This window comes from Mobula birostris, chromosome X (assembly GCF_030028105.1).
Source record: "Mobula birostris isolate sMobBir1 chromosome X, sMobBir1.hap1, whole genome shotgun sequence".
In the NCBI taxonomy this organism is placed as follows: Eukaryota; Metazoa; Chordata; class Chondrichthyes; order Myliobatiformes; family Myliobatidae; genus Mobula; species Mobula birostris.
Genome location: NC_092402.1, coordinates 38,032,791 through 38,058,818, shown reverse-complemented (window position 1 = coordinate 38,058,818; position 26,028 = coordinate 38,032,791). Strand labels below are relative to the sequence as shown.

General features: G+C 38.3%; 1 protein-coding gene across 1 annotated transcript in view; it reads left to right on the top strand.

The window, feature by feature from the left end:
• Nucleotides 1-25,133, top strand: part of haus7 (HAUS augmin-like complex, subunit 7) — a 39,319-nt gene extending 14,186 nt beyond the window's left edge. The window contains exons 5-10 of the mRNA XM_072249209.1: nucleotides 4,053-4,165; nucleotides 5,816-5,965; nucleotides 16,703-16,805; nucleotides 17,974-18,180; nucleotides 21,194-21,305; nucleotides 24,902-25,133. Coding sequence (XP_072105310.1) covers nucleotides 4,053-4,165; nucleotides 5,816-5,965; nucleotides 16,703-16,805; nucleotides 17,974-18,180; nucleotides 21,194-21,305; nucleotides 24,902-24,969 — 753 coding nt within the window. The 3' untranslated portion in view covers nucleotides 24,970-25,133. The remainder of the gene's footprint in view (nucleotides 1-4,052; nucleotides 4,166-5,815; nucleotides 5,966-16,702; nucleotides 16,806-17,973; nucleotides 18,181-21,193; nucleotides 21,306-24,901) is intronic.
• The last annotated feature ends 895 nt before the right edge of the window (nucleotides 25,134-26,028 follow it).

Genomic DNA, 26,028 nt, shown 5'->3' with positions numbered 1-26,028 from the left:
CTGCTGATTTGCTGAAAGGCAAAAAGTGGGGGTCTGTTCTTCATTATAAACTCTGTGGTGCTTGGATTCACCTGTTTTGGTCATATCACACTTTTTTTTCCCCCCAACCTGGAATATTGAATGGCACAACAGGTTCAAAGGTTCAATTTAATGTCAGAAAAATGTATACAATATACATCCTGAAATGTTTTTTCTTTGCAAAACATCCATGAAAACAGAGAAATGCCCCAAAGAATGAATGACAGTTAGACGTGAGAACCCCAAAGTACCCCCCCCAGCTCCCCCCTCCCGTGCATAAGCGGCGGCGAGCAACAATCCCCCCTCCCCCCACCAGCAAAACAAAAGCACACCCGCTACTGAGCACAAACGTGAGAGCTAAGTGATAGCAAAGAGACAGACCTTGCAGTTACCCCAAAGACTACCGCAATTCATCCGGCATTCGGCAACCCACATGTTCTTTCTTTCCCTGATAAAGGAGAGGGAGGTGTCCCCCATTTTTACAGCGAGTGGGAGACATAACAACAACCCGCTGGTTTACGATTTTAAAAAGTCCGTCAACAGCATGTGCCATTTTATTAGTTCTTCACTCAACCCTGGAACATCTGGACAGCAAAGTTGCATACCTCAGGATGCTCTTTATCAACTACAGCTCAGCATTCAATGCCATCATCCCCTCAAAACTAATCAATAAACTTCAAGACCTTGGCCTCAATATCTCCAACTGGAACCTCAAGTTTCGCACTTGCAGACCCCAGTCAGTTTGGATTGGCATCAACATCTCCTCCACAATCACCATCAGTACAAGTGTATCAAAAGGCTGCATGCTTAACCCCTTGCTCTACTCGCTTTACACTTATGACTGTGAGGCAAAGCACAGCTCTAATACCACATATAACTTTGTTGATGATGCCAGTGTTGTGGGCCAAATCAAAGGTAGTGATGAATCAACATACAGGAGGGAGATTGAAAATCTGGCTGAATGGTGCCACAACAACCTGTCACTCAATGTCAGCAAGACCAAAGAACTGATTATTGAATTTAGTCTGAGGAAAACTGGAGGTCCATCATCAGAGGTGGAGAGGATTAGCAACTTTAAATTCCTTTATGTTATCCTTTCAGAGGATCTGACCTTGGCCCAGCACACAAATGCAACTATGAAGAAAGCATGGCAGTGCCTCTACTTCTTTAGAAGTTATGAAGATTTGGCATGACAGCTAAAATTTTGACAGACATCTATAGATGTGTGCTGGAGAGTTAAGTGACTGGTTGCATCATAGCCTGGTATGCAAACACCAATGCCCTTGTACAGAAAATGCTACAAAAAGTAGTAGATCCAGCCCAGTCCATCACAGGTAAAGCCCTCCTCACCATTGAGCACAACTACACGGAACATTATCACAGGAAAGCAGCATCTGTCATCAAGGACACTCCCACCACCCAGACTATGTTTTTTTCTTGCTCCTGCCTTAAGGAAGAAGGTACACAAGCCTCAGGACCCACACCAGCAGGTTCAGGAACATTTATTACCCCTCAACAATCAGGCTCTTGAACCAGAGGGGATAACTTCACTTAACTTGCCCCATCATTGAACTGTTCCCACAACCTATGGACTCATTTTCAAGGACTTTTCATCTCATGTTCTTGATATTTATTATTATTATTATTTCATTTTTTTCTTTTGTATTTACACAGTTTCTTCTCTTTTGCACACTGGTTGTCTGCCCTTTTGGGTGTGGTCTTTCAATATTGTGGACTACTTAAAATGCGATATGGCCAACACTTGCCTGGCCGTGTAACACCATGTCTTAAGACCATAAGGCATAGGAGCAGAATTAGGCCATTCAGTCCATTGATTCTGCTCCTCCATGCCATCATACTGATTTAGTATCCCTCTCAACCCCGTTTTTCTGCCTTCTCCCCGTAACCTTTGATGCCCTGATTAATCAAGAACCTATCAACCTCCTTTTTGAATATACCCAGTGACTTGCCCTCCATAGCCATCTGTTGCAATGAATTCCATTGATTCACTACTCTCTGACTAAAGAAATTCCTCCTCATCATCTTCTAAATCCTGCTATTCTGAGGCTGTGCCCTTTGTACTAGACTCCCCGACTATAGGAAACATCCTCTCCACATCCACTCTATCTATACCTATCAATATTTGATAGGTTTAAATGAGATTTCCCCCCTCATTCTTCTAAACTGCAGTGAGTACAGGCCCAGAGCCATCAAACACTCCTCATACGTTAAACCTTTCAATCCTGGAGTAATTCTCGTGAACCTTCTCTGGACCCTCTCCAATACAAGCACATATTTTCTTAGATAAGGGTGCATTATCAAGGATGCATCTCACCCTAACCATGGACTTTTTACTCTCCTCCCATCCAGTAGGTGCTACAGGAGCCTCCAGTCCCGCACCAGCAGGCTCAGGAAGAGCTTCTTCCCTGAGGCTGTGACCCTGCTGAACCTCACATCACAGCGCTAAGCAGTATTGCACCCATATTGGATTGTCTTAGTAATTTTATATTTGTATGCTGTAGCACTTAGGTTTTTTTATTCGCAGTTATTTTGTAAATAATACTATTCTTTTGCACTTCTGGTCAGATCCTAATTGCATTTCATTGGCTTTGTATCTGTACTCAACACAACGGCAATAAAGTTGAATCGAATCTAATCTAATCTAAAAAAACTGCTCGCAATCCTCCAAGTGTGGTCTGACCAATGCCTTATAAAGCTTTAGCATTACATCATTGTTTTTATATTCTAGTCCTCTTGAAATCAATGCTAGCATTGGATTTGCCTTCCGTATTATTGACTCAACCTGCAAGTTAACCTTTAGGGAATCCTGCACCAGGACTCCCAAGTCTGTTTAAACCTCTGATTTCTGAATTTGCTCACTGTTTATAAAATGGCTTATACCTTTATTCCTTCTACCGAAGTGTATGACCATGCACTGTATTCCATTTGCCACTTCTTTGCCCATTCTCCAAATTTGTGTAAGTCCTTCTGCAGCCTCTCTGCTTCCTCAACACTACTTGACGCTTCACCAATCTTGGTATCGTCTGCAGACTTGCCCATAAAGCCACCAATTCAGTCATCCAAATCATTGACATACAAAGTGATGTGATCAATTGATCTTCTACTATCCACACCAGTATTTTTCCTGTAATACCATGGGCTCTTATCTTGTCAAACAGCCTTATGTGTGACAGCTTGTCAAGGGCCTTCAGAAAATCCAAGTACAAAATATCCACTTACTCTCCTTTGTCCATCTTGTTTGTTACTTCTTCAAAGAGTTTCAACAGATTTGTCAGGCAAGATTTCCTTTTAAGGAAACCATGCTGATTTTGGTGTATTTTATTGTGGGCTTCCAAGTACCCTAACCACTGAAGTCAGGCTAACTGGCCTATAATTTCCTTTTTCTGCTTTCTCCCTTCTTGAAAAGTGGAGTGACATTAGCAATTTTCCACTCCTCCAGAACCATTCCAGAATCTAGTGATTCTTGAAAGATCATTACTAATGCCTCCACAGTCTCTTTAGCCACCTCTTACACAACCCTGGGGTGTAGTCTATTTGGCTCAGGTGTCTTTTCCACCTTCGTACTTTTCAGCTTTGCAAACACCTTCTCCTCAGTAATGGTAACTACAATCACTACTGCCCTCTGATCCTTGAATTCTAGCATTCTGTTAGTGTGTTCCACAGTGAAGACTGACAAAAAATACTCAGGTTTGTCTGTTATTTCTTTGTCCCCCATTACCAACTCTCCAGCGTCATTGTTATTGGGGTCTTGCAGTGCCACTGACCTAAATATGCTTTAATTGGTATTGTTAATTCATTAACTTCTAACCTTCTCATTATTCATGCAGATTGCCACTTGATTTGTTTTGCATTGTATTCTGTATTCATAAGTATACAGGCAGATGTATTGGTACTCCTTGGGGGATCCAGGCCAATATAAAAGTGTTGACCCAAAAGTTGCTTTATTAGTTACATATACTGCAGGTTATCACGCATGGATGATAACATTATAATGTTTTCCTGGTCATTATTAGGGCCAGGCAAGTCCCTTGAGACAATTAATGATGATGGATCAGATGTTAAAAGGCCTCCAAGAAGTTCAGCACATTTGTGCATCAGCCTCAACAGACGTAGAAAGTATTAGCAAGTAAGTAGACCAATATTTGTCATTAAATCCTGAAGTTGCCTTGTTCTGTTTTATAATTCCATCATTTTAATTTATTTAATAAAGCTGAGCCATCACTCTTGGCACAGAGTGCATCTGCATGTCGCAGGATGATGTAGACTGCACTCTGCAGTGATGTCTCAAAATTGATGCATCACAAATATTTAGTTTGCTCCTTGCACATTGGTTACTTCCATCATAGCATGGAAATCAGCTCTCATTGTTGCAGTTTTGTTTTGTGAAAGATGTGTGGAATTTTTGAATAGACATTCAAACATAATGAGGATCAAAGCATTTTGCCTTTAAATTTCTGTTTGAATCTTTGCAATAGTTCATTAAAAAGAAACTGAAGCTTGTACATCAGAATATTTACATTTTTTGTCTCCTTTCCAGTTCCAGAGAGCGTCAGTCTCTTCTGTATTAATCTTGTCTTGCAATCCTCTTCCTGTCCCTGTCTGATTGTTGATAGGACTTTAATTAAAGAAGGTGTGCTGATAAAAAGCAATGCCTAAGCCTGTTGCCACTTGGCACTCATACACGCCTTCTCCTTTACATATTCCAGGAATGTAATCATGAGCCTTTGATTTCTCATCATGATGTCATTTGGAGCATATCAAATGAAAAAAAATTGGGTGGGCACAGACTGTGTCAAGCCTAGTTCCCAATAACTGAATTGTTCATTGCCTTGCACCTTGGAAATTATTATATTTTCCTGAAGGAGCAAAGTAAATTACTGACTGAAAGCAATACATGAGTCAATCTCTCCAGTCCTTGAACTATAGATTCTTATTTCTTCTTGCCTGTATGTGTGCAGATCTTGAACTACATCCTTGCTTCATATGTTGAAAAAATTTAATCATTGGGCCTTGGCCAGTATTGCACAGCAAGTACAGTGATCTCTGCTCCCCAAAATGCTAAAGACATTGCTGTTTGACACTTAACGAATAAAATGTCAGAAAGTAAAACTTTTAAAATAGGGACTGAATTACATCCACATTCTTGTCCAGTTAATTTGTCCTTGAACCTAACACATATTGAAATTGCTGTTGGTTTTAACGCTGATGAGTCAGGCACAGGAAAATTTCCATATTCTGATGAGAATTAATATGTTGTAAACGCATACCCTCGAGCTGCTTAATGTATGTAAAACTAGAACCATTTTGGAAGTATCTGAAACAACTGCTATTTGTGACAGTAATTTTAGGATTTCTGTTTCTGCTATAATGCTCTGGTGTTCAACAAAGCAAAATGGGATATGAAATAAAAATGTATGGGTATTGCAGTAATTTTTAGCTGCAGTCTTAATAAAACCTGAAAGTGATTATGTGAGAGTTTGTGCTACATTTGCTTGAACCATAAAATAAATCCAATGGCACCCTCATAATTGTAATTCATTTAGTAGATTGAGCAGTCGGAAGAAGTACTGTTGAGAGCAATTTGAGAAAAGTTAGATATATCCTACAAGAAATGTGTCCGATTTGTTAATTAGCCTTTTGCTCCAGTTCTGCAGTTCTTAACATTCAACCATTGAAACTTTAATGTTGAGAATGTTCACTAGATCCAGAATCATTAAATAAATATTTACTTTGAAGTTTGAAATATGGTAATCAACTTTTATTTCTTTTTATTAAGGTGCATTAAAAAATCAAATGACCAGCTGCTGTATGATGTCCTGAGTGATCGCCAATTTTGCTTGCCAGAAAATTTGAAATGTAATCTCTCCCTTGATGCACATAGGCTCCTTAAGAAAGCTGAAGCCAACTTTGATTCACGAGGAAAAATGTAAGTGATCCTTTATTAAAATTCTGCCTTGACAACCTGAATCATCTCTAAGAAATTATGGCCTGACATTTTTCTGTCCATAAAATGAAATCTCAATTTAAAAAAAAAGTCCCACTGTACACCATCATATTGTTAAATCCCTATGACTCAGTATTTGGTTTTATAAGAGCCCTACTCTCATGAAGATTATAAGCACAGTGGCCTCTGTTCCATACACACTTTATTCATAGAATATGGGACTCTACAGTACAGGAACAGGCACTTGAGTCTATAATGTCCAGACTGAACATCATGGCAAACTAAACCAAATCACTTCTGTTGCTTGTGGTCCATATCCCTTCAACCCTACACATTCATGTGCCTATCTAAAAGTCCAATATTTCTGTATTTACTTCCACCACTACCTCTGCACCTACCACTCTCTGTGAAAACAAAAAACAACATCCTTCCCTGCACATCTCCTTTAAATTTTTGCCCTCATCTTAAACTTGTAAAATTAGTCGGCTCGATCATGGGTACTAGCCTCTATTATCCAAGACATCATCAAGAAGCGGTGCCTTAGGAAGGTTCCGTAGTGTCCAAGATATCTTCAAGAAGCGGTGCCTTAGGAAGGCGACGTCCATCATTAACGATCCCCACCACTCAGGGCATGTCCTCTTCACATTGTTACCATCAGGAAAGAGGTACAGAAGTCTGAGGGACATTCTCTCCGATTCAGGAACAACTACTTCCCTTTGCCATCCGATTTCTAAATGGACATTGAAACCATGAACACTACCTCACTTTTTTTTTGCACTACTATTTAATAGACATCTACTTACTGTGTATATAGTAATTAAATGAATATATAGTATGGAAATGAATACCAATGAATTGATCCACTTGACCCGAAACAGGAGTGTGTGGGCCATGGCAAAGCTCAAACTGGGCACGGCACCTGATGATGATACTTACCGTAATTCAGTTATTTTCTCTATATTTATATATCATGTATTTCATTGTACTGCTGCCATAAAGTTAACACATTTCATGATATATGCCGGTGATATTAAATCTGATTTTGATTCTGAAATGATATCCTCTAGTACTTAACATTTCTACCCTGGGAAAATTATTCTGACTGTCTACCCTGTCTGTGCCTCATAACTGAATAAATTTCTGTCAGGTTTCCCCTCAGCATCTGGTGCTCTAGAGAGAACAATCCAAGTTTGTTTAACCTCCCCTGGTTGCTCATACTCTCTAATCCAGGCAGCGTCCTGGTAAACCTCTTCTGTATCCTTTACAAAGCCTCCACATTTTTCCTGTAATGTGGTGACTGGAACTGTATCAAGTGGAGTAGTATCCAGTAGCTCTGAATATCTACCTGTTTGGCACCACCAACATCCTGAGGTTGCTGGATTATCAGTTTTACTGTATATCAATTAAATTTGCAAATAGTTACTGCTACAGATTACAGATGTAACACAGCTAGTATATTAACATAGTTATCCCATGGCACAAGTAATTTTGCATGTTGTTGCTTAGTCATTAAGTCGAGTCAGACTCTTCATGACCTCATGGACTCCTGCACACCAAGTCTTCTTGTTGGAAACTGCCTCTCTAAGATCCTCCCAGGTCATACATATTGTTTGAGTAATATTATCTATCCATCGTAGCCTCTGTCGTCCTCGCCTTCTTTTATCTTCTGTTTTACTTAATATGAGAGTCTTCTCCAAGGAATCCTGTCTTCTCATGAGGTGGCCAAAATATTTGAGCTTTTGTCTCATTATCAAGCCTCCTAGTGAGCTGTCTGGCTGTGTTTGTTGTTCTGTGTTCAATTCTAACTGTTGTTTCTTGATCTTTTTAGAAGTTTCTCACAAGGCAGATCAGACGTCCAGGTATTCCAAATTCTTTAAGGCTTTGCCATAGGTTATTATGGTCCATACTGTCGAAGGCTTTAGAGTAGCCAATAAAACATAGACAAATACTTTTCTGGAATTTCCTCCATTTCTTCAATATCCAGCGTAGGTTAGCAATTTGGTCTCTGGTGTCTCTGCCTCTTCTAAAACCAGCTTGTACATCTGGCAGTTCTCGTTCCATATATTGCTGGAGTACATGTTGTTAAAATAAAGCTTGAAAAATACATGTCCTCTGGTATTAGACATTTCAGTCCTGGGAGAAAATTACTGGCTGTCTACTCTGTCTATGCCTTGCATCATCTGATACAACTTTGATCAGCTCTCCCCTCGACCTCTGCTGTTCCAGAAAAAAACAACTCAAGTTTATCCAACCCCTGCTAATAGCACATACCCTCTAGTCCAGGCAGCAAATCTCTTGTGGTAAATCTCTTCTGCACCAAAGCCTCAACATCTTACCTATAATGGGGCAACCAGAAATGAATGCAATACTTCAGAAGCAGTCTAACTAGAGTTCTGTATACTTACAACATAATTTCCTGACTTTCAAACTCAGTTCCTTGACTAATAAAGGCAGCCATGCATTTGCCTTCTTGATCACCTTATCTGTCCTGGGCCCTCCACAAAAGTGTAATTACAAAGAAAGCACGGCAGCGCTTCCACTTTGTTAGAAGTTTGCCAAGATTTGGTATGATGTCTAAAACTTTGACAAACTTCTATGGATGTGTGGTGGAGAGTATATTGACTGGTTACCTCACAGCCTGGTTATGGATACACCAATGTACTTGAACGGAAAATCCTACAAAAAGTAGTGGATATAGCCCAGTCCATCACGGGTAAAGCCCTCCCATCCATGGAGCATTGTTGCAAGAAAGCGACATCCATCATCAGGGAACCCCACCACCCAGGGCATGCTCCCTTTTCGCTGCTGCCATCAGGAGGAAGATCCAGGATCTTCAGGAATCACACCTGCAGGTTCAGGAACAGTTATTACCTTTCAACCATCAGGTTCTTGAACCAGAGGGGGTAACATCACTCTACTTCATTTGCCCCATCACTAAACTGTTCCCACAACCTATGGACTCACTTTCAAGGATCTTTCAACTCATGTTCTGGATATTTATTGCTATTTATTTATTGTTATTATTTTGTTTTTTTTCTTTTGTATTTGCACACTGGCTGTCCGCCCTTTTGGGTGTGGTCTTTCATTAATTCTATTATAGTTATTGGATTAATTGAGTATGCCCATAAGAAAACAAATCTCAGGGTAGTATATGGTGACATGTATGTATTTCGATAATAAACTTACTTTTGAACCTGTGAAGCCACTTTCAGGGAGGTATGGACTCCAAGATCCCTTTGCACATCAATACTGTTATTGGTCTCATTACATTTGGTCTCCCGAAGTGCCACACTTCACATTTGATTGGGTTAAATTCCATCTGCCATTTCTCTGCCCATATCTGCAAGTGATCTATATCCTGCTATATCCTTTGGCACTCTTCTAAGCTGTCCACAGCACAGTCAATCTTCGTATCACCTGCAAACTTACAGACCCCTCCATCTGCTTTTTCATACAGTTTATTTATATTTATCACAAACAGCGGAGGTCACAATACGGATCCCTGCAGAGCACCACTAGTCATATACCTCCACCCATTTTAAGTCCTATCAACCACCTGTTTTCTAAACATGATCCAGTTCTGAATCCAAACAGCCAATTCACCATGGATCCCATGTGTCTTTGTCTTCTGGATTAGCCTCCCATGAGGGATCTTGTCAAAAGCCTTAATAAAATCCATGTAGACAACATCCACAGCTCTACTTTCATCAATCACGCTCATCACCTCATTAAATAACTCAAATCAAGTTTGTTTGACACAAATTGCCTAGCACAAAGCCATGTTAACTATTCCTAATTAGGCCATGGTTTTACAAATGGTCAAATCCTATTCCTAAAAATTCTCTCCAGTAATTCCCTGCCACTGATTGAGACTCACCAGCCTGTAGTTTGCAGGATTACTCCTGTTTTCCTTGAATAATGGAACAACATTAGCTTCTGTCCAGTCCTCCAGGACCTCACCTGTGGCGAGATAGACATAAAGATGTTGGTTAAGGCCCCAGCAATCACATCTTTGCCTCTCTCAATAACTTGAGATAGATCCTGTCAGGCCTGGGCTCTTATTCACCTTAATGCTCTTTAATGTTCTATGTTTTGAATTGGTTTAATTCTAGCTATATATTCTAGGAGTATAAATTTAGTTTGTATAAGCTTTATCAGATGATGTTTTAAATAATTCTGCTCTTAAATAACTTCGGATCCATGCCTTACCAGTATGTTCCAGTCAAAGCTAAGATGGCTCGGTTTTGGGTTTGATTAGCTGGACATTCTCCATCCTTGGCAGTCTTGTTTTCTTCATCATTAATCTTGACAATGTAACCAGCAACATATTGCCTGTTTCTTCAGATGAAAGCAAATTTGTTTAGCTTTGGTTGCAACTTATTAAAATCTTGCACTAACCTTGCTAACTTTCCATTTGGGGAGAGCGTTCAGCTCTCTCAACACTACACTCTGTAAAGCTCTCTCTAAACGTAATTCCACAATCCATCCACTTCAAAATCCACCTCTGATTATACATTTGATTGCTACTGTTGCGAAAGATCTACTTTTTCTTTTGCATGTGAAGTGCTTTGAATGCTTTGTTTGTTTGAACATGTCATGTATGCTTTTGTTGTAACTGCCTATTCATTGCTGGTAACCCAATTAATAGGAAACTCTAATTAAGCCTATGCAGTGCAGAAGAGATGATATCCCACTGCAACTATATTTAAACAAATTCAAAATGCTCCATTTTCTGTGATAGGCATAATCATATTTAATATGTTGACTTGAAGTCAAATTTACTTTGACTTTGAAAGCAATTCTCATTTGCATTTGAGTACAGTGCCTAAAAAAAATTCACTCCCCTTGGAAGTTTTCATGTTTTATTGGTTTACAGCATTGAATCACAGTGGATTTAATTTGACTTTTTTGACACTGATCAATAGAAAAAGACTCTTTGGTGTCAAAGTGAGAACAGACCTGTACAAGGTAATCTAAATTAAATGCAAATGTAAAACACGATAAAATTGATTACATAAGTATCCACCCCCCCCGCCCCCACTTCAAGTCAGTATTTAGTAGATGCACCTTTGGCAGCAATTACAGCCTTGAGTCTGTGAGGGTAGGTCTCTATCAGTTTTGCACATCTGGACACTAATTTTTCCCCATTCTTTACAAAACTGCTCATACTCTGTCAGATTGCATGGAAATCGTGAGTGAACAGCCCTTTTCAAGTTCAACCACAAATTCTCAATTGGATTGATATCTGGACTTTGACTTGGCCACTCCAGGATGTTAACATTGTAGTTTTTAAGCCATTCCTGTGTCGCTTTGGCTTTATGCTTGGGATTTGTTTCTTGCTTGTAAACAACTCTTCTCCCAAGTTGCAGTTCTCTTGCAGACTGCATCAGGTTTTTCTCCAGGATTTCCCTGTATTTTACTGCATTCCTTTTACCCTCTACCTTCACAAGCTTTCCAGGGCCTGCTGCAGTGAAGCATCCCCACAGCATGATGCAACCACCACCATGCTTCATAACAGGGATGGTGTGCTTTTGATGGTGTACTGTGTTTGGCTTACACCAAACATAGCGTTTAGTCTGATGGCCAAAAAGCTCAAGTTTGGTTTCATCAGACCATAGAACCTTCTTCCAGCTGACTTCAGAGTCTCCCACATGCTTTCTGGCAAACTCTAGCCAAGATTTCATGTGAGTATTTTTCATCAGTGGCTTCTCTTTGCCACTCTCCCATAAAGCTGCGACAGGTGAAGCACCCGGGCAACTGTTGTTGTATGTGCCATCTCTCACATCTCAGCCACTGAAGCTTGTAACTCGTCCAGAGTTGTCATAGGTCTCTTGTTGGCTCCCTCACTCGTCCCCTTCTTGCACAGTCACTCAGTTTTTGAGGATGGCTTGCTCTGGGCAGATTTACAGCTGTGCCATTTTTTTTTCCCCTTTCTTGATGATTGACTTAACTGTACTCCAAGGGATATTGAGTGACTTGGAAATTTTCTTGTATCCATCTCCTGACTTGTGCTTTTCAATAACCTTTTTGCAGAGTTGCTCAGAGTGTTCTTTTGTCTTCATGGTCTAGTTTTTGCCAGGGTACTGACTTCCAGATACAGGTGTATTTTACTACAATCAATTGAAACACCTTTACTGCACATGGATTAGTTAGTTAATCCATTTAACTAATTATGTGACTTCTAAAACCAGTTGGCTGCAGCAGTGATAATTTGGCGTGTCATATTAAAGGGAGTGAATACTTATGCAATCAATTATTTTGTGTTTTAATTTGTAATTAATTTAGATCTGTTTTCACTTTGACATTAAAGAATCTTTTTCTGTTGATCAATGTCAAAAAAAAACAAATGTAAATCCACTGTGATTCAATGTTGCAAAACAATAAAACTCGAAAACTTCAAAGGCGGTTGAATACTTTTTATAAGCACTGTAAATACAACGTGTGGCATTCTTGTAATCTCGTGATGTGCAGCAGAAGAAATTCTTTTTGCATTCTTGGGTACTTTTTTAAACTTGTGAGGTAGGTGGTTATTAGAAGGCAATAGCTAGATCTGTCAGTTAATCTCCAATTAATGTGGAATTTGTAACTTTATTGCATAAGACAAAAATGGTTTTATGCAGTACCCTTTCTGTCCCTGGGACCTTCCAAATGTTTCATAATCATTTATGTTCAAAATTAATATACAGTTGGTAACCGTAGGTCAATGTATTTATGACAGAATTTCAGAAAAAGTTATTAAATGTGACCAAATTAACACTTTATCCGGTATGGCATGGTTGTTACATCTCGGACGTGATGAGAACTCACTGTTTATCCATGTTTTGACATTCTTCACCCACTTGAGGGAGCTGCTGCATCTTAAATTTTATCCGAAAAAAGGTCCCTCTGACTATGGCACTCGCTCAGTAAAGCAACAGAATTTTACCACGAGTTTAATGCTACCTTCTTTGAATAAGACTCATGTTAGTGATCTTCTGATTCTGTGATTAGTGTTGCTACTGAAACAAGGCTCATTCATAAAGTCTCGTCACATGCTGATAATCTGCTGTTATTTATTTCTAATGTTGAGACTTCATTACCCCATGTGCTTTCTTTACTCTCCTGTTTTAGCCAGTTGTCAGGTTATAAATTAAATCTACATAAAAGTGAACTTTTCCCTTTGAACAATTTGATACCAACAAATTCTAACTTTCCTTTCAAAATTGTAAGAAACCAATTTACCTATTTAGGTGTAACATCAGTAAAACTTATAAGTGTTTATTTAAAGAAAATTTTCTTACTCTATTGAATCATGTAAAAAGAATACTATCAAATTGGTCCCCTCTTTCATTATCGTAAATTGATCGAATTAACTCTATCAAAATGAATATATTACCTAAATTTATACAGGTGTCCCCCGCTTTTCGAACGTTCGCTTTACGAAACCTCGCTGTTATGAAAGACCTACATTAGTTACCTGTTTTCGCTAACAGAAGGTGTTTTCACTGTTACGAAAAAAGTTAGTGCACGAAAAAAGCAGCACGCGCCCTGAGCAGCCAAGCTCCTCCCCCGGAACTGCATTCTAGCCAGCATTGCTTAAACACGTGCCTGTGAGCAGCCGTTAGCAAGATAAGTTCTAAGGTATCGGGAAAGCCTAAAAGAGCTCGTAAGGGTGTTACACTTAGCGTAAAACTAGACATAATTAAGCATTTCAATTGTGGTGAACGAAGTAAGGACAAAGTGAGTTTCGCTTGTGGAAGTTGACGAAGATGATTTTGAAGAGGTTTTGGCATCCCATGACCAAGAACTGATAGATGAAGAGCTGATGCAATTGGAAAATGAAAGGATAACAATCAAAACCGAATGCAATAGCGAACGGACCGAAAGTGAAGTCGTCCAGTAACTGAATGTGAAGCAACTGCATGAAATTTTCACTGCAATGATTGCAGAAAAGTGTGACTTTAATTTTGAAAGGGTATGTAGGTTTAGGGCATATTTGCACGATGGTTTGAGTGCTTACAAAGAACTGTATGATAGAAAAATGCGCGAGGCTAAGCAGACAAGCATACTGTCATTTTTCAAGCCTTCCACATCAGCCACAGCAGCCAACGAACCTTGACTTTTGACATCGAGGCAGGCAAACATAGAAGAAGATGACCTGCCTGCCCTGTTGGAAACAGACGACGATGAGATGACACCCCAGTGTCCCACCACTCCAACCCCCATGCTACGGACTGATACATTGCCGCGGAGAATGAAGCGGTAGCCGGGACGCACCAACACATCTTTAAGAAAAAAGCCGAAATAAACGAGCTAATTAATTAGGTGCCGCCCAGCATGTAAATGTCGGCCCAGATCAGAGGCGACGCAATCGGCAATCGCCTCTGATCTGGGCCGATATTTACGTGCCAGGCAGCACCTAATTAATTAGCTTGTTTATTTCGGCTTTTTTCTTAAAGATGTGTTGGGTGCATCCCGGCTACAGCTGTACCACTGCATGCTTCGCGGATCGGTATCGATCGGTCGGCGGCCTGGAGGTTGGGAACCACTGCACCACCCCAACCTCTGATGACTCAGCCTAACACACCATCAACAGTGTGCTCGGCACTGTCTTCCCGATTCTGGTAAGTGATACTACACTGTACATACATTATTTCTACTTTATATAGGCTGTGTATTTTTATGTTTTATTTGGTATGATTTGGCCCTTCATAGCTTAAAGGTTACTGGAGAGAGTGTTTCTGCCGAGAGCGCTTGAGTGAGATTTTCGCTACGGAGAACAGTGTGGCAATGATTGTAGAAAAGTATTTCTACTTTATATAGGCTGTGTATTCATCATATCATTCCTGCTTTTACTATATGTTACTGTTATCTTAGGTTTTATGTGTTATTTGACATGATTTGGTAGGTTATTTTTTGGGTCTGCGAATGCTCACAAATTTTTCCCATATAAATAAATGGTAATTGCTTCTTCGCTTTACGACATTCCAGCTTATGAACCGTTTCATAGGAACACTCTACCTTCAGATGGTGGGGGAAACCTGTATATCTTTTTCAGGCATTGCCGGTTTTCATTCCTAAATCCATTTTTGATTCTCTTGACTCTATTATATCTTGTATATGGAAGAATAAACATCCTAGATTAAATAAAATTCATCTTCAGAAAGATAAAAAGAATGGAGGATTAGCCTTACCAAACTTTAGATTTTATTATTGGGCGGTTAATATAAGAAATCTTACATTTTGGTTATATTATATAAATCGTGAGGATTGCCCGACGTGGGTTTTTTTAGAAGCTAATTCTGTTAATCTCTATTATTTCTCTTCTTGGATCCTCACTTCCTTTGTCCTTGAGTAAGTTAACTCATAATCTGGTAGTTAAACACACTATGAGGATTTGGATACAATTCTGAAAATATTTTGGCTTATTGAGATTTTTTCTTTCGAGTCCCATTTTTTCTAATTATTTTTTTAAACCCTCTATGATTGATGTGGCTTTTAAAGAATGGGATAGGTTCGGTATTAAATGCTTTCAGAACAAGTTTGTAGAGGGAAGTCTTTTTCTGTTTGAACAATTGTCAACTAAATATAGTTTACCCAAAATGAGGTTTTTTATGCTCTCAAATAAGTACATTTCCTAAAAGTCCTGATAAGAATCTACTAGATGTAATCTTTAATCTGAAACCTTTTTATAATGGATCTATATCTAATATTTATAATATGTTGTTGGGAATGAGAAGTGTTCCTTTAGATAAAATTAGAAATATTTGGAAGCAAGATTTACAGACTTCAAATTCTGAGGAAACTTGGAATCAAATTTTTAAATTGGTCAACACTTCATCGTTATGTGCCCGTCACTCTCTCCCTCAATTTAAAGTGGTCCATAGGGCCCATATGACTAAGCATAAGTTGACTTGTTTTTATTTAGATATAGCTCCGTATTGTGATAAATGTAATAATGGAGAAGCTTCACTCATTATATGTTTCACACATGTCCGAGTCTTGGAAAATATTGGAAAGAAGTATTTCAAACCTTTTCGATACTTTTTAACGTAAATTCCAAGCCTAATCCTTTGACTGCTTTATCTGGTATTGTTGGAGGAAAGGATATTATTTTGGAGCCATCTGATTTGCACATTTTGGCTTTTATGTCCCTTACTGCCAGAAGGACACTTTTGCTTAAATGGAAAGATATGGCCCCTCCTATTCTCGCCCAATGGTTACGTGATGTGAAGTCATGTTTAAATTTAGAGAAGATTCGATGTTCAATCTTTGCATCTAATTGAGACTTTCAAACATTGTGGGGACCTTTTCTGAATTATTTTCAAAACCTTTGATTTACTGTTGAAGAACAGATGGTGACTAACAATCTTTTTTCTTTTTTTTCTACTAATCAGCTTCGGTCTTGGTAGTGGGTTAGATTTTTATTATATAATAAAATTATTATTTTTCAATGTTATGAACTAATTGGCTTGTACAAATATAGGGTAAGGAGTCTTTATATGCGATTTAGTTTAATGTATTGACATTTTTTCCTGTACTCTGTATTCTTATATATATATATTAATTTTAAAAATTGGAAACAAAGCTCATGCTCAGTGGCTATATTCTATTTCTTCATTGTTGAGGTAATTACATTCAAGACTTCATCTTAAAAGATGTGAGATTTGTTAAATTATGAAATGATTTAGTATTGAGTGCAATTTTTTTTTACCTTGTTTATGTAAAAAAAAATTTCAGGAAATCCTCGCCACCTTCTTTTGAATCGCTAGAAAAATTGTTGACAAAGCTTTCTGAGGAATTAAAAGAAACAAATCGACATCTTGAAGAGATGAAGAAAACAGTAAGTTCTATGATGCATTTTATAACAAACTGATCTTGTTAAATTACCTTACCTTTGTCAGTTCTCACAAAGAAAGAAGCATTTATTGAGTTGATCAGTGACAACTGATTTGAATCTTTTAAACTTGTTCTTTTGTTCATGGGATTTGTTGTTGCTGGAAAAGCCAACAGTTATTGTCCATGTCTAATTCCCCATAAAACAATGGCTTGCTACTCAGTTTTCAAAGAGCATTTAAGAGTCAACCATATTAATGTGTCTGGTGTCATGTCTAGGCCAAACCAGGTTAGGACAGCAGATTTGCTTTCCTGAACAGTATCAGTGAATTTTAGATTTTTGTTTTCCGAAACAGTCCAATAGTTTCATGGTCACTTACCGATGACAGCTTTTCTAGATTTGACTTACTGGAATGTAAGTTCTCTATTTGGCATGATGGATGTTGAAGTCGCATCTATGAATCTGCTGTAAAGGCCTCTAGATACCACTCCAGTAATTTAACCACTATTCTATTGTATGCAAGTGTTACCAGCATGGATGCTTGTCTGTGTGCTGAATCCAGAAGCAGCACTAAGCAGCATTGGGGTGGGGGGAGAGGGGTGGTAATGCTTTCAATTGTGGTGAATGTAAAGAAGAAGTCTCAGAGCTCCTGAATTTGGGTGATAGCAGATAATCAGATTTTTGAGAGTGGGGGTTGAACAAATTAGAGGAGGAAAATTTGTTGATTGATGGGTATGTGGAAACATTTCCATGAGTTTCATTGCCAAGCTGAATGATGTTTATTCTAGGAAATTGGAATATCTTTGGTCACCAACATTAGCTAGCATTCCTCAGTTAGATATACATAAATGTTCATTATTAGCTGTTTTCCCCAAAAACTTTTAAGATTATTAGCCATCTGGTGTCAATCAAATGAAATCTTCTAATTGTTAGCTCTTAATTGGCCTTGCATTGATTGGAAAGTGGTTCAGACTTTCTAAGCTAATTTTAAATGAGATTCTTACAATCCATCTAATGAAATCTTTATCTAACCATTTTGGGAAAGATACAATCTCGTGCTTCGTGGTTGTAACACACTGCCACTCAATACTCAATATCTTTTTGTTTTCTGATTAGTATGGAATTGCCTTAATAATGCATTAATTTAAACATTTGGATTATTTATTTTATACAGGTTGCTTTTAATGGATCCATTGAAAGTAATGATACCATCATCCAAACCTTGAAGCTCACACTTTCAGACTTTCATCAGCTGATGACTGTGTTTTCCGTGGCATATGACCATGCACTTGGAGTCAACTGTAATAAAGCCTCACCTCAACTTTGCAACTATGGACCACTATCTAAAGCTGTCCATAACCTGTTAACAGATTTTACCAATGTAAGTTTCTCACTTGAAAATGCTGTCTTTGAAGTACAGAGATTGTTACATTTTGATCTTTGTTCTCTGTTTATTGACTTTACAGTGGTAAAATCAATACCTTATCAGTCAGGATTCCCCAAAATGTAGAGAATCTGTGTTTGAGAGCTGAAATATAATTTCTGATAGCAATGATAGAAATGTTTGACTCAAGGGAGAGCACTTAGATAATTGGTACCCAAAATGGGTGCTATTGCCCTTGAGTGTGTTGAGTTTCTAAAAGGGCGATAAAGTTGAAGGGGACGTTGGAGGATGCTCAGTAGCAATGGGGGCAGCTGAGGGATTACAGGATTAATTTAAGAAATTAATTACTTATTATAAGCATTTGATCCTCAGTGCCTCATAATTGATTCCAATGATCAAGTGATCATCTCTTGCTAACCCACTGTTCTCTTGGACTTTACTCTAAGTGCATTATAATCATTGAAAAGCAGTGTGACACTTCTGTATTTGGCATGTCATGAGAAATCTGGACTGAGACATTGTGTTATTCTGGACCTGGCACTGACTACTGTTGTACAGTGTTAACTAGTACAATTTCCATACTCCCATACAGTCTGTTGTTTTGAAAGAAGTTGGACAACTGCATTGAAACTGTGCTCCACTAAATATGATATTGGAAAGGCAATAAAGAACATTTTGACCTTTTTCTAAAGTGCAGGATAACAGTTAGAGATTTCTTTCTGCAACCAAAAGTCTTGATATGATTTTTTGAACCTCAACTTCAGCTCAAAGTCATTTTGTAGTGAGATCAGTTCTTCCTCCATCCTTCCTCATTACAAGTGTTCAGGAATGGGTTTATTACCCAATCTGGAATTTGGATCGAGAAAAGAGCCTGAAATCTCTGACATGCCTTTATGCAGCTCACCCAGAAACTTGAAAATCATTGTTTGGTATTCTTTCTTTCTCTTCCAACTCAGAGAGGCTTGGAAATTGGAAAAGGTTGCAAGGGTAAATGTGCATATAAATAGGGTTAACTTGGACAGAAATGTGGTGACAACTGATTTGACTTTGAAAAGATTCACATTATTTCCTTGCAATTGAAGGTTGATTTCATCTTCATGAATAGTTCTGACAAATAAACAATTTGTTTGATATTCTTGTCTAATAGCCTAATATTCTTGAGTTGAATGAATCACTTGAGTCTTCAAAGAATTGTATCACAGTTTTAAAAAGTGCATAGAAGTATCTCAGGCAGTTTCCTTTGGAAAGCCATCTGACTTCTGTATGCACCAGCAAGCATTTAAGCTGTTCATCATTCTCAATACAAAGCTCTCAAACTAGTTGAGAATTGAGAGCATGGAATTTTATTTTAATTACCACTGATATAAGTATTGAATGATTTTTACAGTCAATCACTCAGGCCTTTTTATGACAAAATGCTGTCTCTGAATTACACAGTAAATGGTATGTATGTTAGGTACGGCTTGTTTTAAGAAAGTAATAACCCCACAGTGGCGTTCGGTCATTGATAGTGCCCATCTGTTACACAAGCAAGAATGTTGGTGAGCAGAATGTCCTTCTCTTTGAAAAGTTGCTCAACAACCTGAAATATTGACTCACCCCTTGTAGCTGTTTCTAGTCCCCTTGCAAATAACAGCTCTTGAACCATACTTTCATCTTTTATGAAGTGAACATAACCAAGAAGCAAAGATTCGTTACCTGGCAAAGTTAATTAATCCAACTGCAAAGCAAATTCTGTTGTCTTAAGTATGTTGCACAATGTGTCTTCCACATTCTCAGACATTGTACTTGGAACTTTGAACTTCTGAGCATTTCATTTATTCACCTTTGAACAGACTCATGGAAACATAGAAAACCTACAGCACAATACAGGCCCTTTGGCCCACAAAGCTATGCCGAACATGTCCTTACCTTAGAAATTACCTAGGGTTACCCATAGCCCTCTATTTTTCTGAGCTCCATGTACCTGTCCAGGAGTCTCTTAAAAGTTCCTATTGTATCCGCCTCCACCACCATTGCTGGCAGCCCATTCCACGCACTCGCCACTCTCTGCGTAAAAAAACTTAGCACTGACATCTCCTCTGTATCTACTTAAAAGCACCTTAAAACTGTGCCCTTTATGCTAGCCATTTCAGCCCTGGGAAAAACTCGTCGCTGAGTTTGCTGCTGTTGGTTGCTTCGTGCTAGTATAAATCCATATTTTAGATACGCCACACTATACTATCTACACGTCTTTTTCGTTAGGTCTGCTTCTGCCATTTTCATTATGGATTAAGACTACAGTCAATTACCTAATGTTTAAGTCTAACCTGAAGCACTGCAATCAATAAAGGGGAAAGTTATGACATCATCATAGCTCAGGCAAAACCTGATTTTCTGCTTGAAGGTACAGAAAGTGGGGCAGCAATATCTCGGTTAGGACGTGGGTTAGAGAAATGCAGTCAAGACAATTCAAAAGGACAGATTCTGAACTTTACCCCATTGAACTCTATCCCCTAAATCACAAGAATTCTCACTGTGTGACTAGAGTATGTGAATCATAACAGTTAATCGTAGTGAACAGCAATAATGCACAGGCCAGGCCTGCAAATAACACAATTTTTTCAGTCCAGATTTCTCATGATATGCCAAATACAAAAGTGTCACATTACTTTTCAACAATTATGATGCGCTTTGAGCAAAGTCTAAGAGAACAGTGGGTTAGCAAGAGATGAGATTATGTAATTGCTGTAATCAATTATGAGGCACTGAGGATCAAATGCTTATAATAAGTACTTAATTCCTTAAATTAATCCTGTAATCCCTCAGCTGCCCCCCTTGCTACTGAGTGCCCTCCCATACCAGCACCTTTATCCTTAAACTCCCACTGCGTCCAGGGGGATGATATTGCCCACTTTGGGAACAACTGGTATAAAGTGACTATTATTCCCTTTGATGATTAGGATATTGAATTTAGTGACTGAACAGTGTCTGAAGTCAACATTGCTGATATCTACAACTCTTTATAAAGGAGCTTGCTGGCTTGGCAGAGATAAATGTCACAAGCACAAAGTTGGAGGAGATTGTAAATGGACTACAGAAAGATGTCATAACGTGGGATAGTGGTGAAATTGCTACACTGCGTGAGTAACAGGAATATCTCGACTAACTTTGTGTGAATTTCTATTGCATGATCTTTCCAGCAGAAATTTGTTTACTGATATGGAAAAAAATATTTTAGCTATTGTTTTTAAAACATATATAAAATATAAATTTATTTTTCAGTAACTTACTGGTATTAAATATAGGGAAAAATTTTTTTACAGTATTGGGGAGCAAGGTTTTACAATATTGTGTAAGTGTGCTTTTAATTCTTATCCATGTTTTGGCCATGCACTTTCTCCACTACGAAACTAAATTTTATTTTACTTTAATGTTCACTAGAAATGAATTCAAGATCAGAACTACAACAGTGATTTTTTAAATTCTGATTTTATGAGGAAATATGGTTCCTCTTTCATGTTGTTCCATTAAATCAGTTCCCTACAATATCTCTTTTGAGACCAAATGCAACTTCTGATCGAAAGATTCAGCACGCTATTTGATCTTGGGGTTGGTAAGGGACAGTGTTGGTTTGCTGTACGTAGCATCAGTTTTTCTCAATGTAGTGGAAAATCATGAGGTACTTTATGGATGAAACAGAAAAGCAAAGGAATTTTGAATGGTGACAGATTGGGAAATGTTGATGTTTAAAAGGACATAGAAGTCAGTGAAAGCTAATGTGCCAGAAGGTAAGTTGTATGTTGACATTTCTTAAAGGATTTGTGTGAATGTTTTCAGCCATTTTCTGGAGACTTGATGAACCTGCACTTGGAATATTGATTTCCTTGCTATAGAGGGAGTACAGTAGACTGAGATAAATGGTGTGCTGTGTGAGAAGAGACTGGGTAGACTGGCCAGTATTCTCAGGAATATAGAATAATGAGAGGTGGGCTCACTGAAGCTTACAATATTCCTTCAGGGGTCAAAAGTTGTATGCAGAAAGAAATTGAGATTGAGAAGTCTAGAACCAGGGGTCAAAGTAGTTTATTGTCATGTGAACAAGTATATGTATGCACAGTGCATTAAAGAACTTACCTGCAGCAGCATCACAAACACAGCATCATACAGGTTCACAACCCCTTATCCGAAATTCTGAAAACTGAAAAGCTCCGAAAACCGAAGTTTTTCTCATGGAGTGTGGAGCGTGACATAACAAGGCTTGTTTGGCGTGCCAACAGCTGATGTCGCTCAATTCAAGTTAATTGCTGGCTTTGAACAACGTGCCTTTATCAGTGAGCAAGAGATTATGGCAGTTTACTCAGTTAAAGAGGGATTGCTTAGACATAATCCTATGTCAATGAGACAGATGACACTTGAAGAAGTCTTTTAAAATGCCGTCTGTTGTAGTGCTGCTTCATAACTTGAGAATCCTGTTCCTGGCCCATCGGGTACCTGTAGAGCATTTAGCTTTGTTTGCCAGACGTAATGCAACTTAACTAGAGGTACCTGTACGTATTTAGCTTAGTTTGCACCTGTATATGTCCTAGAGTATTTACATTCTACATTTATTCCAATAAGTCATTTACCATGTGTTTGATTCAGTTCGTTTGAAGCTGTATATTTTTATGTTTTATTGAATGTTTTTTGTTGGAAACAAAATGTACTAGTGTATTTATGGTCTATAATTATCCCACTGTTTCATTTATCAGTACTGTATATTACTCTATAAATAAACTGTAATAGTATTTGTAAAAGAGCGCGGATCGGGAAAACCCAGAAGTTCTCTCTCCAGCACTTGTTGTTTGAGCATGTACAGACTTTTTTCTTGTCATTATTCCCTAAACAATACAGTATAACAACTACTTACATAGTATTTACATTGTATTAGATATTATAAGTAATCTAGAGATGATTTAAAGTATATGGGGCGATGTGCGTAGGTCCGGAGCTCCCCCGGGTCCTAAAGTCCACCCACACTGAGGCAGATTAATTATCAATTTTCTGAAGTCCGAAATGCAACTGGCCCCAAGGATTTCGGATAAGGGATTGTGGACCTGTATAAGCAGCCTTCACAAAAAAACACACAAATTAGGAGGTAAGCCATTTAGGGATGCATGATTGGAATCCTAAAGCCATGCCTATGGACTCCGATGAGAACTTTTTTTCCTCCCACACTGAAAATGGTGATTTTTCCATTAGTATTCTCTATCCTCCTGAGGTGTGGAAGTTCAGCCACTGAATTATTTGAAAATGGATCTTGTTGATAAATAGTTTCCTGATTATTAAAGGAGCCAAGAGATGTGGCGATAGTGCAGAAAAATGGCACTGAAGTTAAAGATCAGCCGTGATCTTGATGAATGTTGGAACAGGCTTAAGGGGCCTGATGGCTGCCTTTGGCTCCTGTTTCATATGTTCCATGCAGAACTGATTGTTCTCCTAAAATGATGTGAATGGTCTGGCTAAGATGTGAGTCATCAGTCATAAGGTCAAGTTTGTGGATTAAGAGGCAGTATCGGCAGTGCTAGGTAGTATGACGCATTTTGCTTTGCGAAATGACTTATTTAGATTCAGTAGCTGACCTACACAGGATCCGTCTGATTTAAGTTCACATCTACTATGGGTGACATTCGTTGCAGGATATGACAATTACGTAAGTGATGATGGGAGTGATCTGTCTAAAGCTTATTGGTGATAAAGGTTTTTCCCTAACTTGGAATACTCTGTTGTCTCCTTAACACAGGGGTTTCTAACCACAGAACCCCCCCCCCCCCCGCCGGGTTAATGGTAAGGCTCCATGGCATTAAAAAAAAAAGGTTGGGAACACCTGCCTTAATGTGAAACTTTGCCGCTGTTGAATAGTTTGTTGAGCCTGTTTGCTGGTAGTATTTGATGAGCCATAATGAATTCTCAGAAGGAGCTGACTTAGTATTTTTATCTTTTAGAGAGCAAATTGGTTAGATTTTGAGTTCCATCTGCCTAAGGTATATCTTGGGATGAAATACCAGATTCTTTACAGTCCCCACAAAGTTTTGGTTAATTCTCATAGCTAGCTGTGAAGTTTCCAATTTATTCATTGTCTATGTAAAGGTGCCCTGCAGAATATCTGTAGAAGGGAGTATTTTGCACTATTACGCTCAGGTGGAACGATATTCTCCTAATTATCTTTTAAGAAGGGGCTGCTTTCTGATTCGAATACATTGATAAATATGTATTAGTGATGTATTTTGAAACTTTTATTGTTGAGGTAAATTTATTCTACATCTGAATTTAAGTAATCTGATAGTCATAACCAATAAGTGCTGGAAATTTTTTTTTTCCGAAAATACAATTCCTCTCCCAAGTATGACGATAATCAAGTGAATTATCGAAGGTTGCCTTATCTGAGTTAGTGACTTTTAGTTGCAGTGTGTTTGTGTTTTATTGAACTCATAATTTGCATGCACGAAACTATTTCACTCCTTATTTATTGTTCTCTGCTACCACTGGTTTAAGAAATTAATTGGCAAGAACATTTAGATAAGAATGTAAGATTTATTAGAGTTAACCCAAAAACATGTAAAGCAAGCAACAGCATTTTTTAAATAATTTGAGACAAATAGAACTGCTAGTTTCATGGCAAAATTTCTGATACTGAATACACTGTTTGTGAATTTTATGCAGTGACATTGCTTTTAAAATTTGACACTTTTTCTTTCAGCAACACAAGTGAAAGAGATGAAGAGGAAATATGCAGGTTTCCTGGAAGCTTTTCAGAACCATGCCTAATTAAGTTGTACTTCTGCAGAATAGTCTTTAATACTAACTCTTACTGGGCTCCCTCGCCTATTTTTTGAAAATAAAAATGCTTTTTTATGAAAAATATTCCAGATTTTAAAGCTTTCTAAAAAATTGTATTGTGCAGTAATTAGCAATAATTATTAAATTTTTTTTACTAAGTTAATAATGTCTCATGTTTCATTAACTGGGGTAGCATTGCACTTAAACATTTTCAAGTATAGTAGCCTTGTGATTTTATTTGTTTAATAGTTAATATTGTACATGTCCTAATTGAGAAAGTGCTGAAAAAGTGCTTTCTATTTCACTTTTACTGAGAACATCATGTTTGAAATGTGCAGAAGTATTATTAGTTGATGTTCTTTATAATCAGCCCAGTATCTTAGCTGCCAGCTGTGTGTCATGTTCAGTCCTCTAGGCCAGTGGTCCCCAACCTCCAGGCCACGAAGCATGCAGCGGTGCAGCGGTAGCTGGAATGCACCCAGCACATCTTTAAGAAAAAAGCCAAAATAATATTTTGGCTGTTTTCTTAAAGATGTGCTGGGTGCGCTCCAGCTACCGCTGCACCCCTGCATGCTTTGCGGCCCGGTATCGGTCCGCGGACAGGAGATTGTAGGTACCAGTCCTACCTCAGATTTGCACTTTATAAGTTGTCTTAAGTTGACATTGCTGTCTAGTTCCCAGAAAGCACTGCTTAGTGGCTGTTCCATCTTTTTGATAAGATTTAAAAACTGAGGCCCTGTCCAATTCATCTGAATTCAAAACATCCCACAGCATTATCTCAAAGAACAGTATACATGGTTATGTAGAGCATACCCATCCATTGTCCTTGTTAATATAAATCCTTACATCAACATCACCACAGCAGATTTATCTGATCATGATAAGTTTATGGAGCTTTGCATGGGCAAATTTGTGATTGCATTCTGATACAGTGCCTATAAGAAGTATTCCCCCAGAAGTTTTCATGTTTTATTGTTTTACAACATTGAATCACAGTGGATTTAATTTGGCTTTTTTTGACACTGATCAACAGAAAAAGGCTCTTTT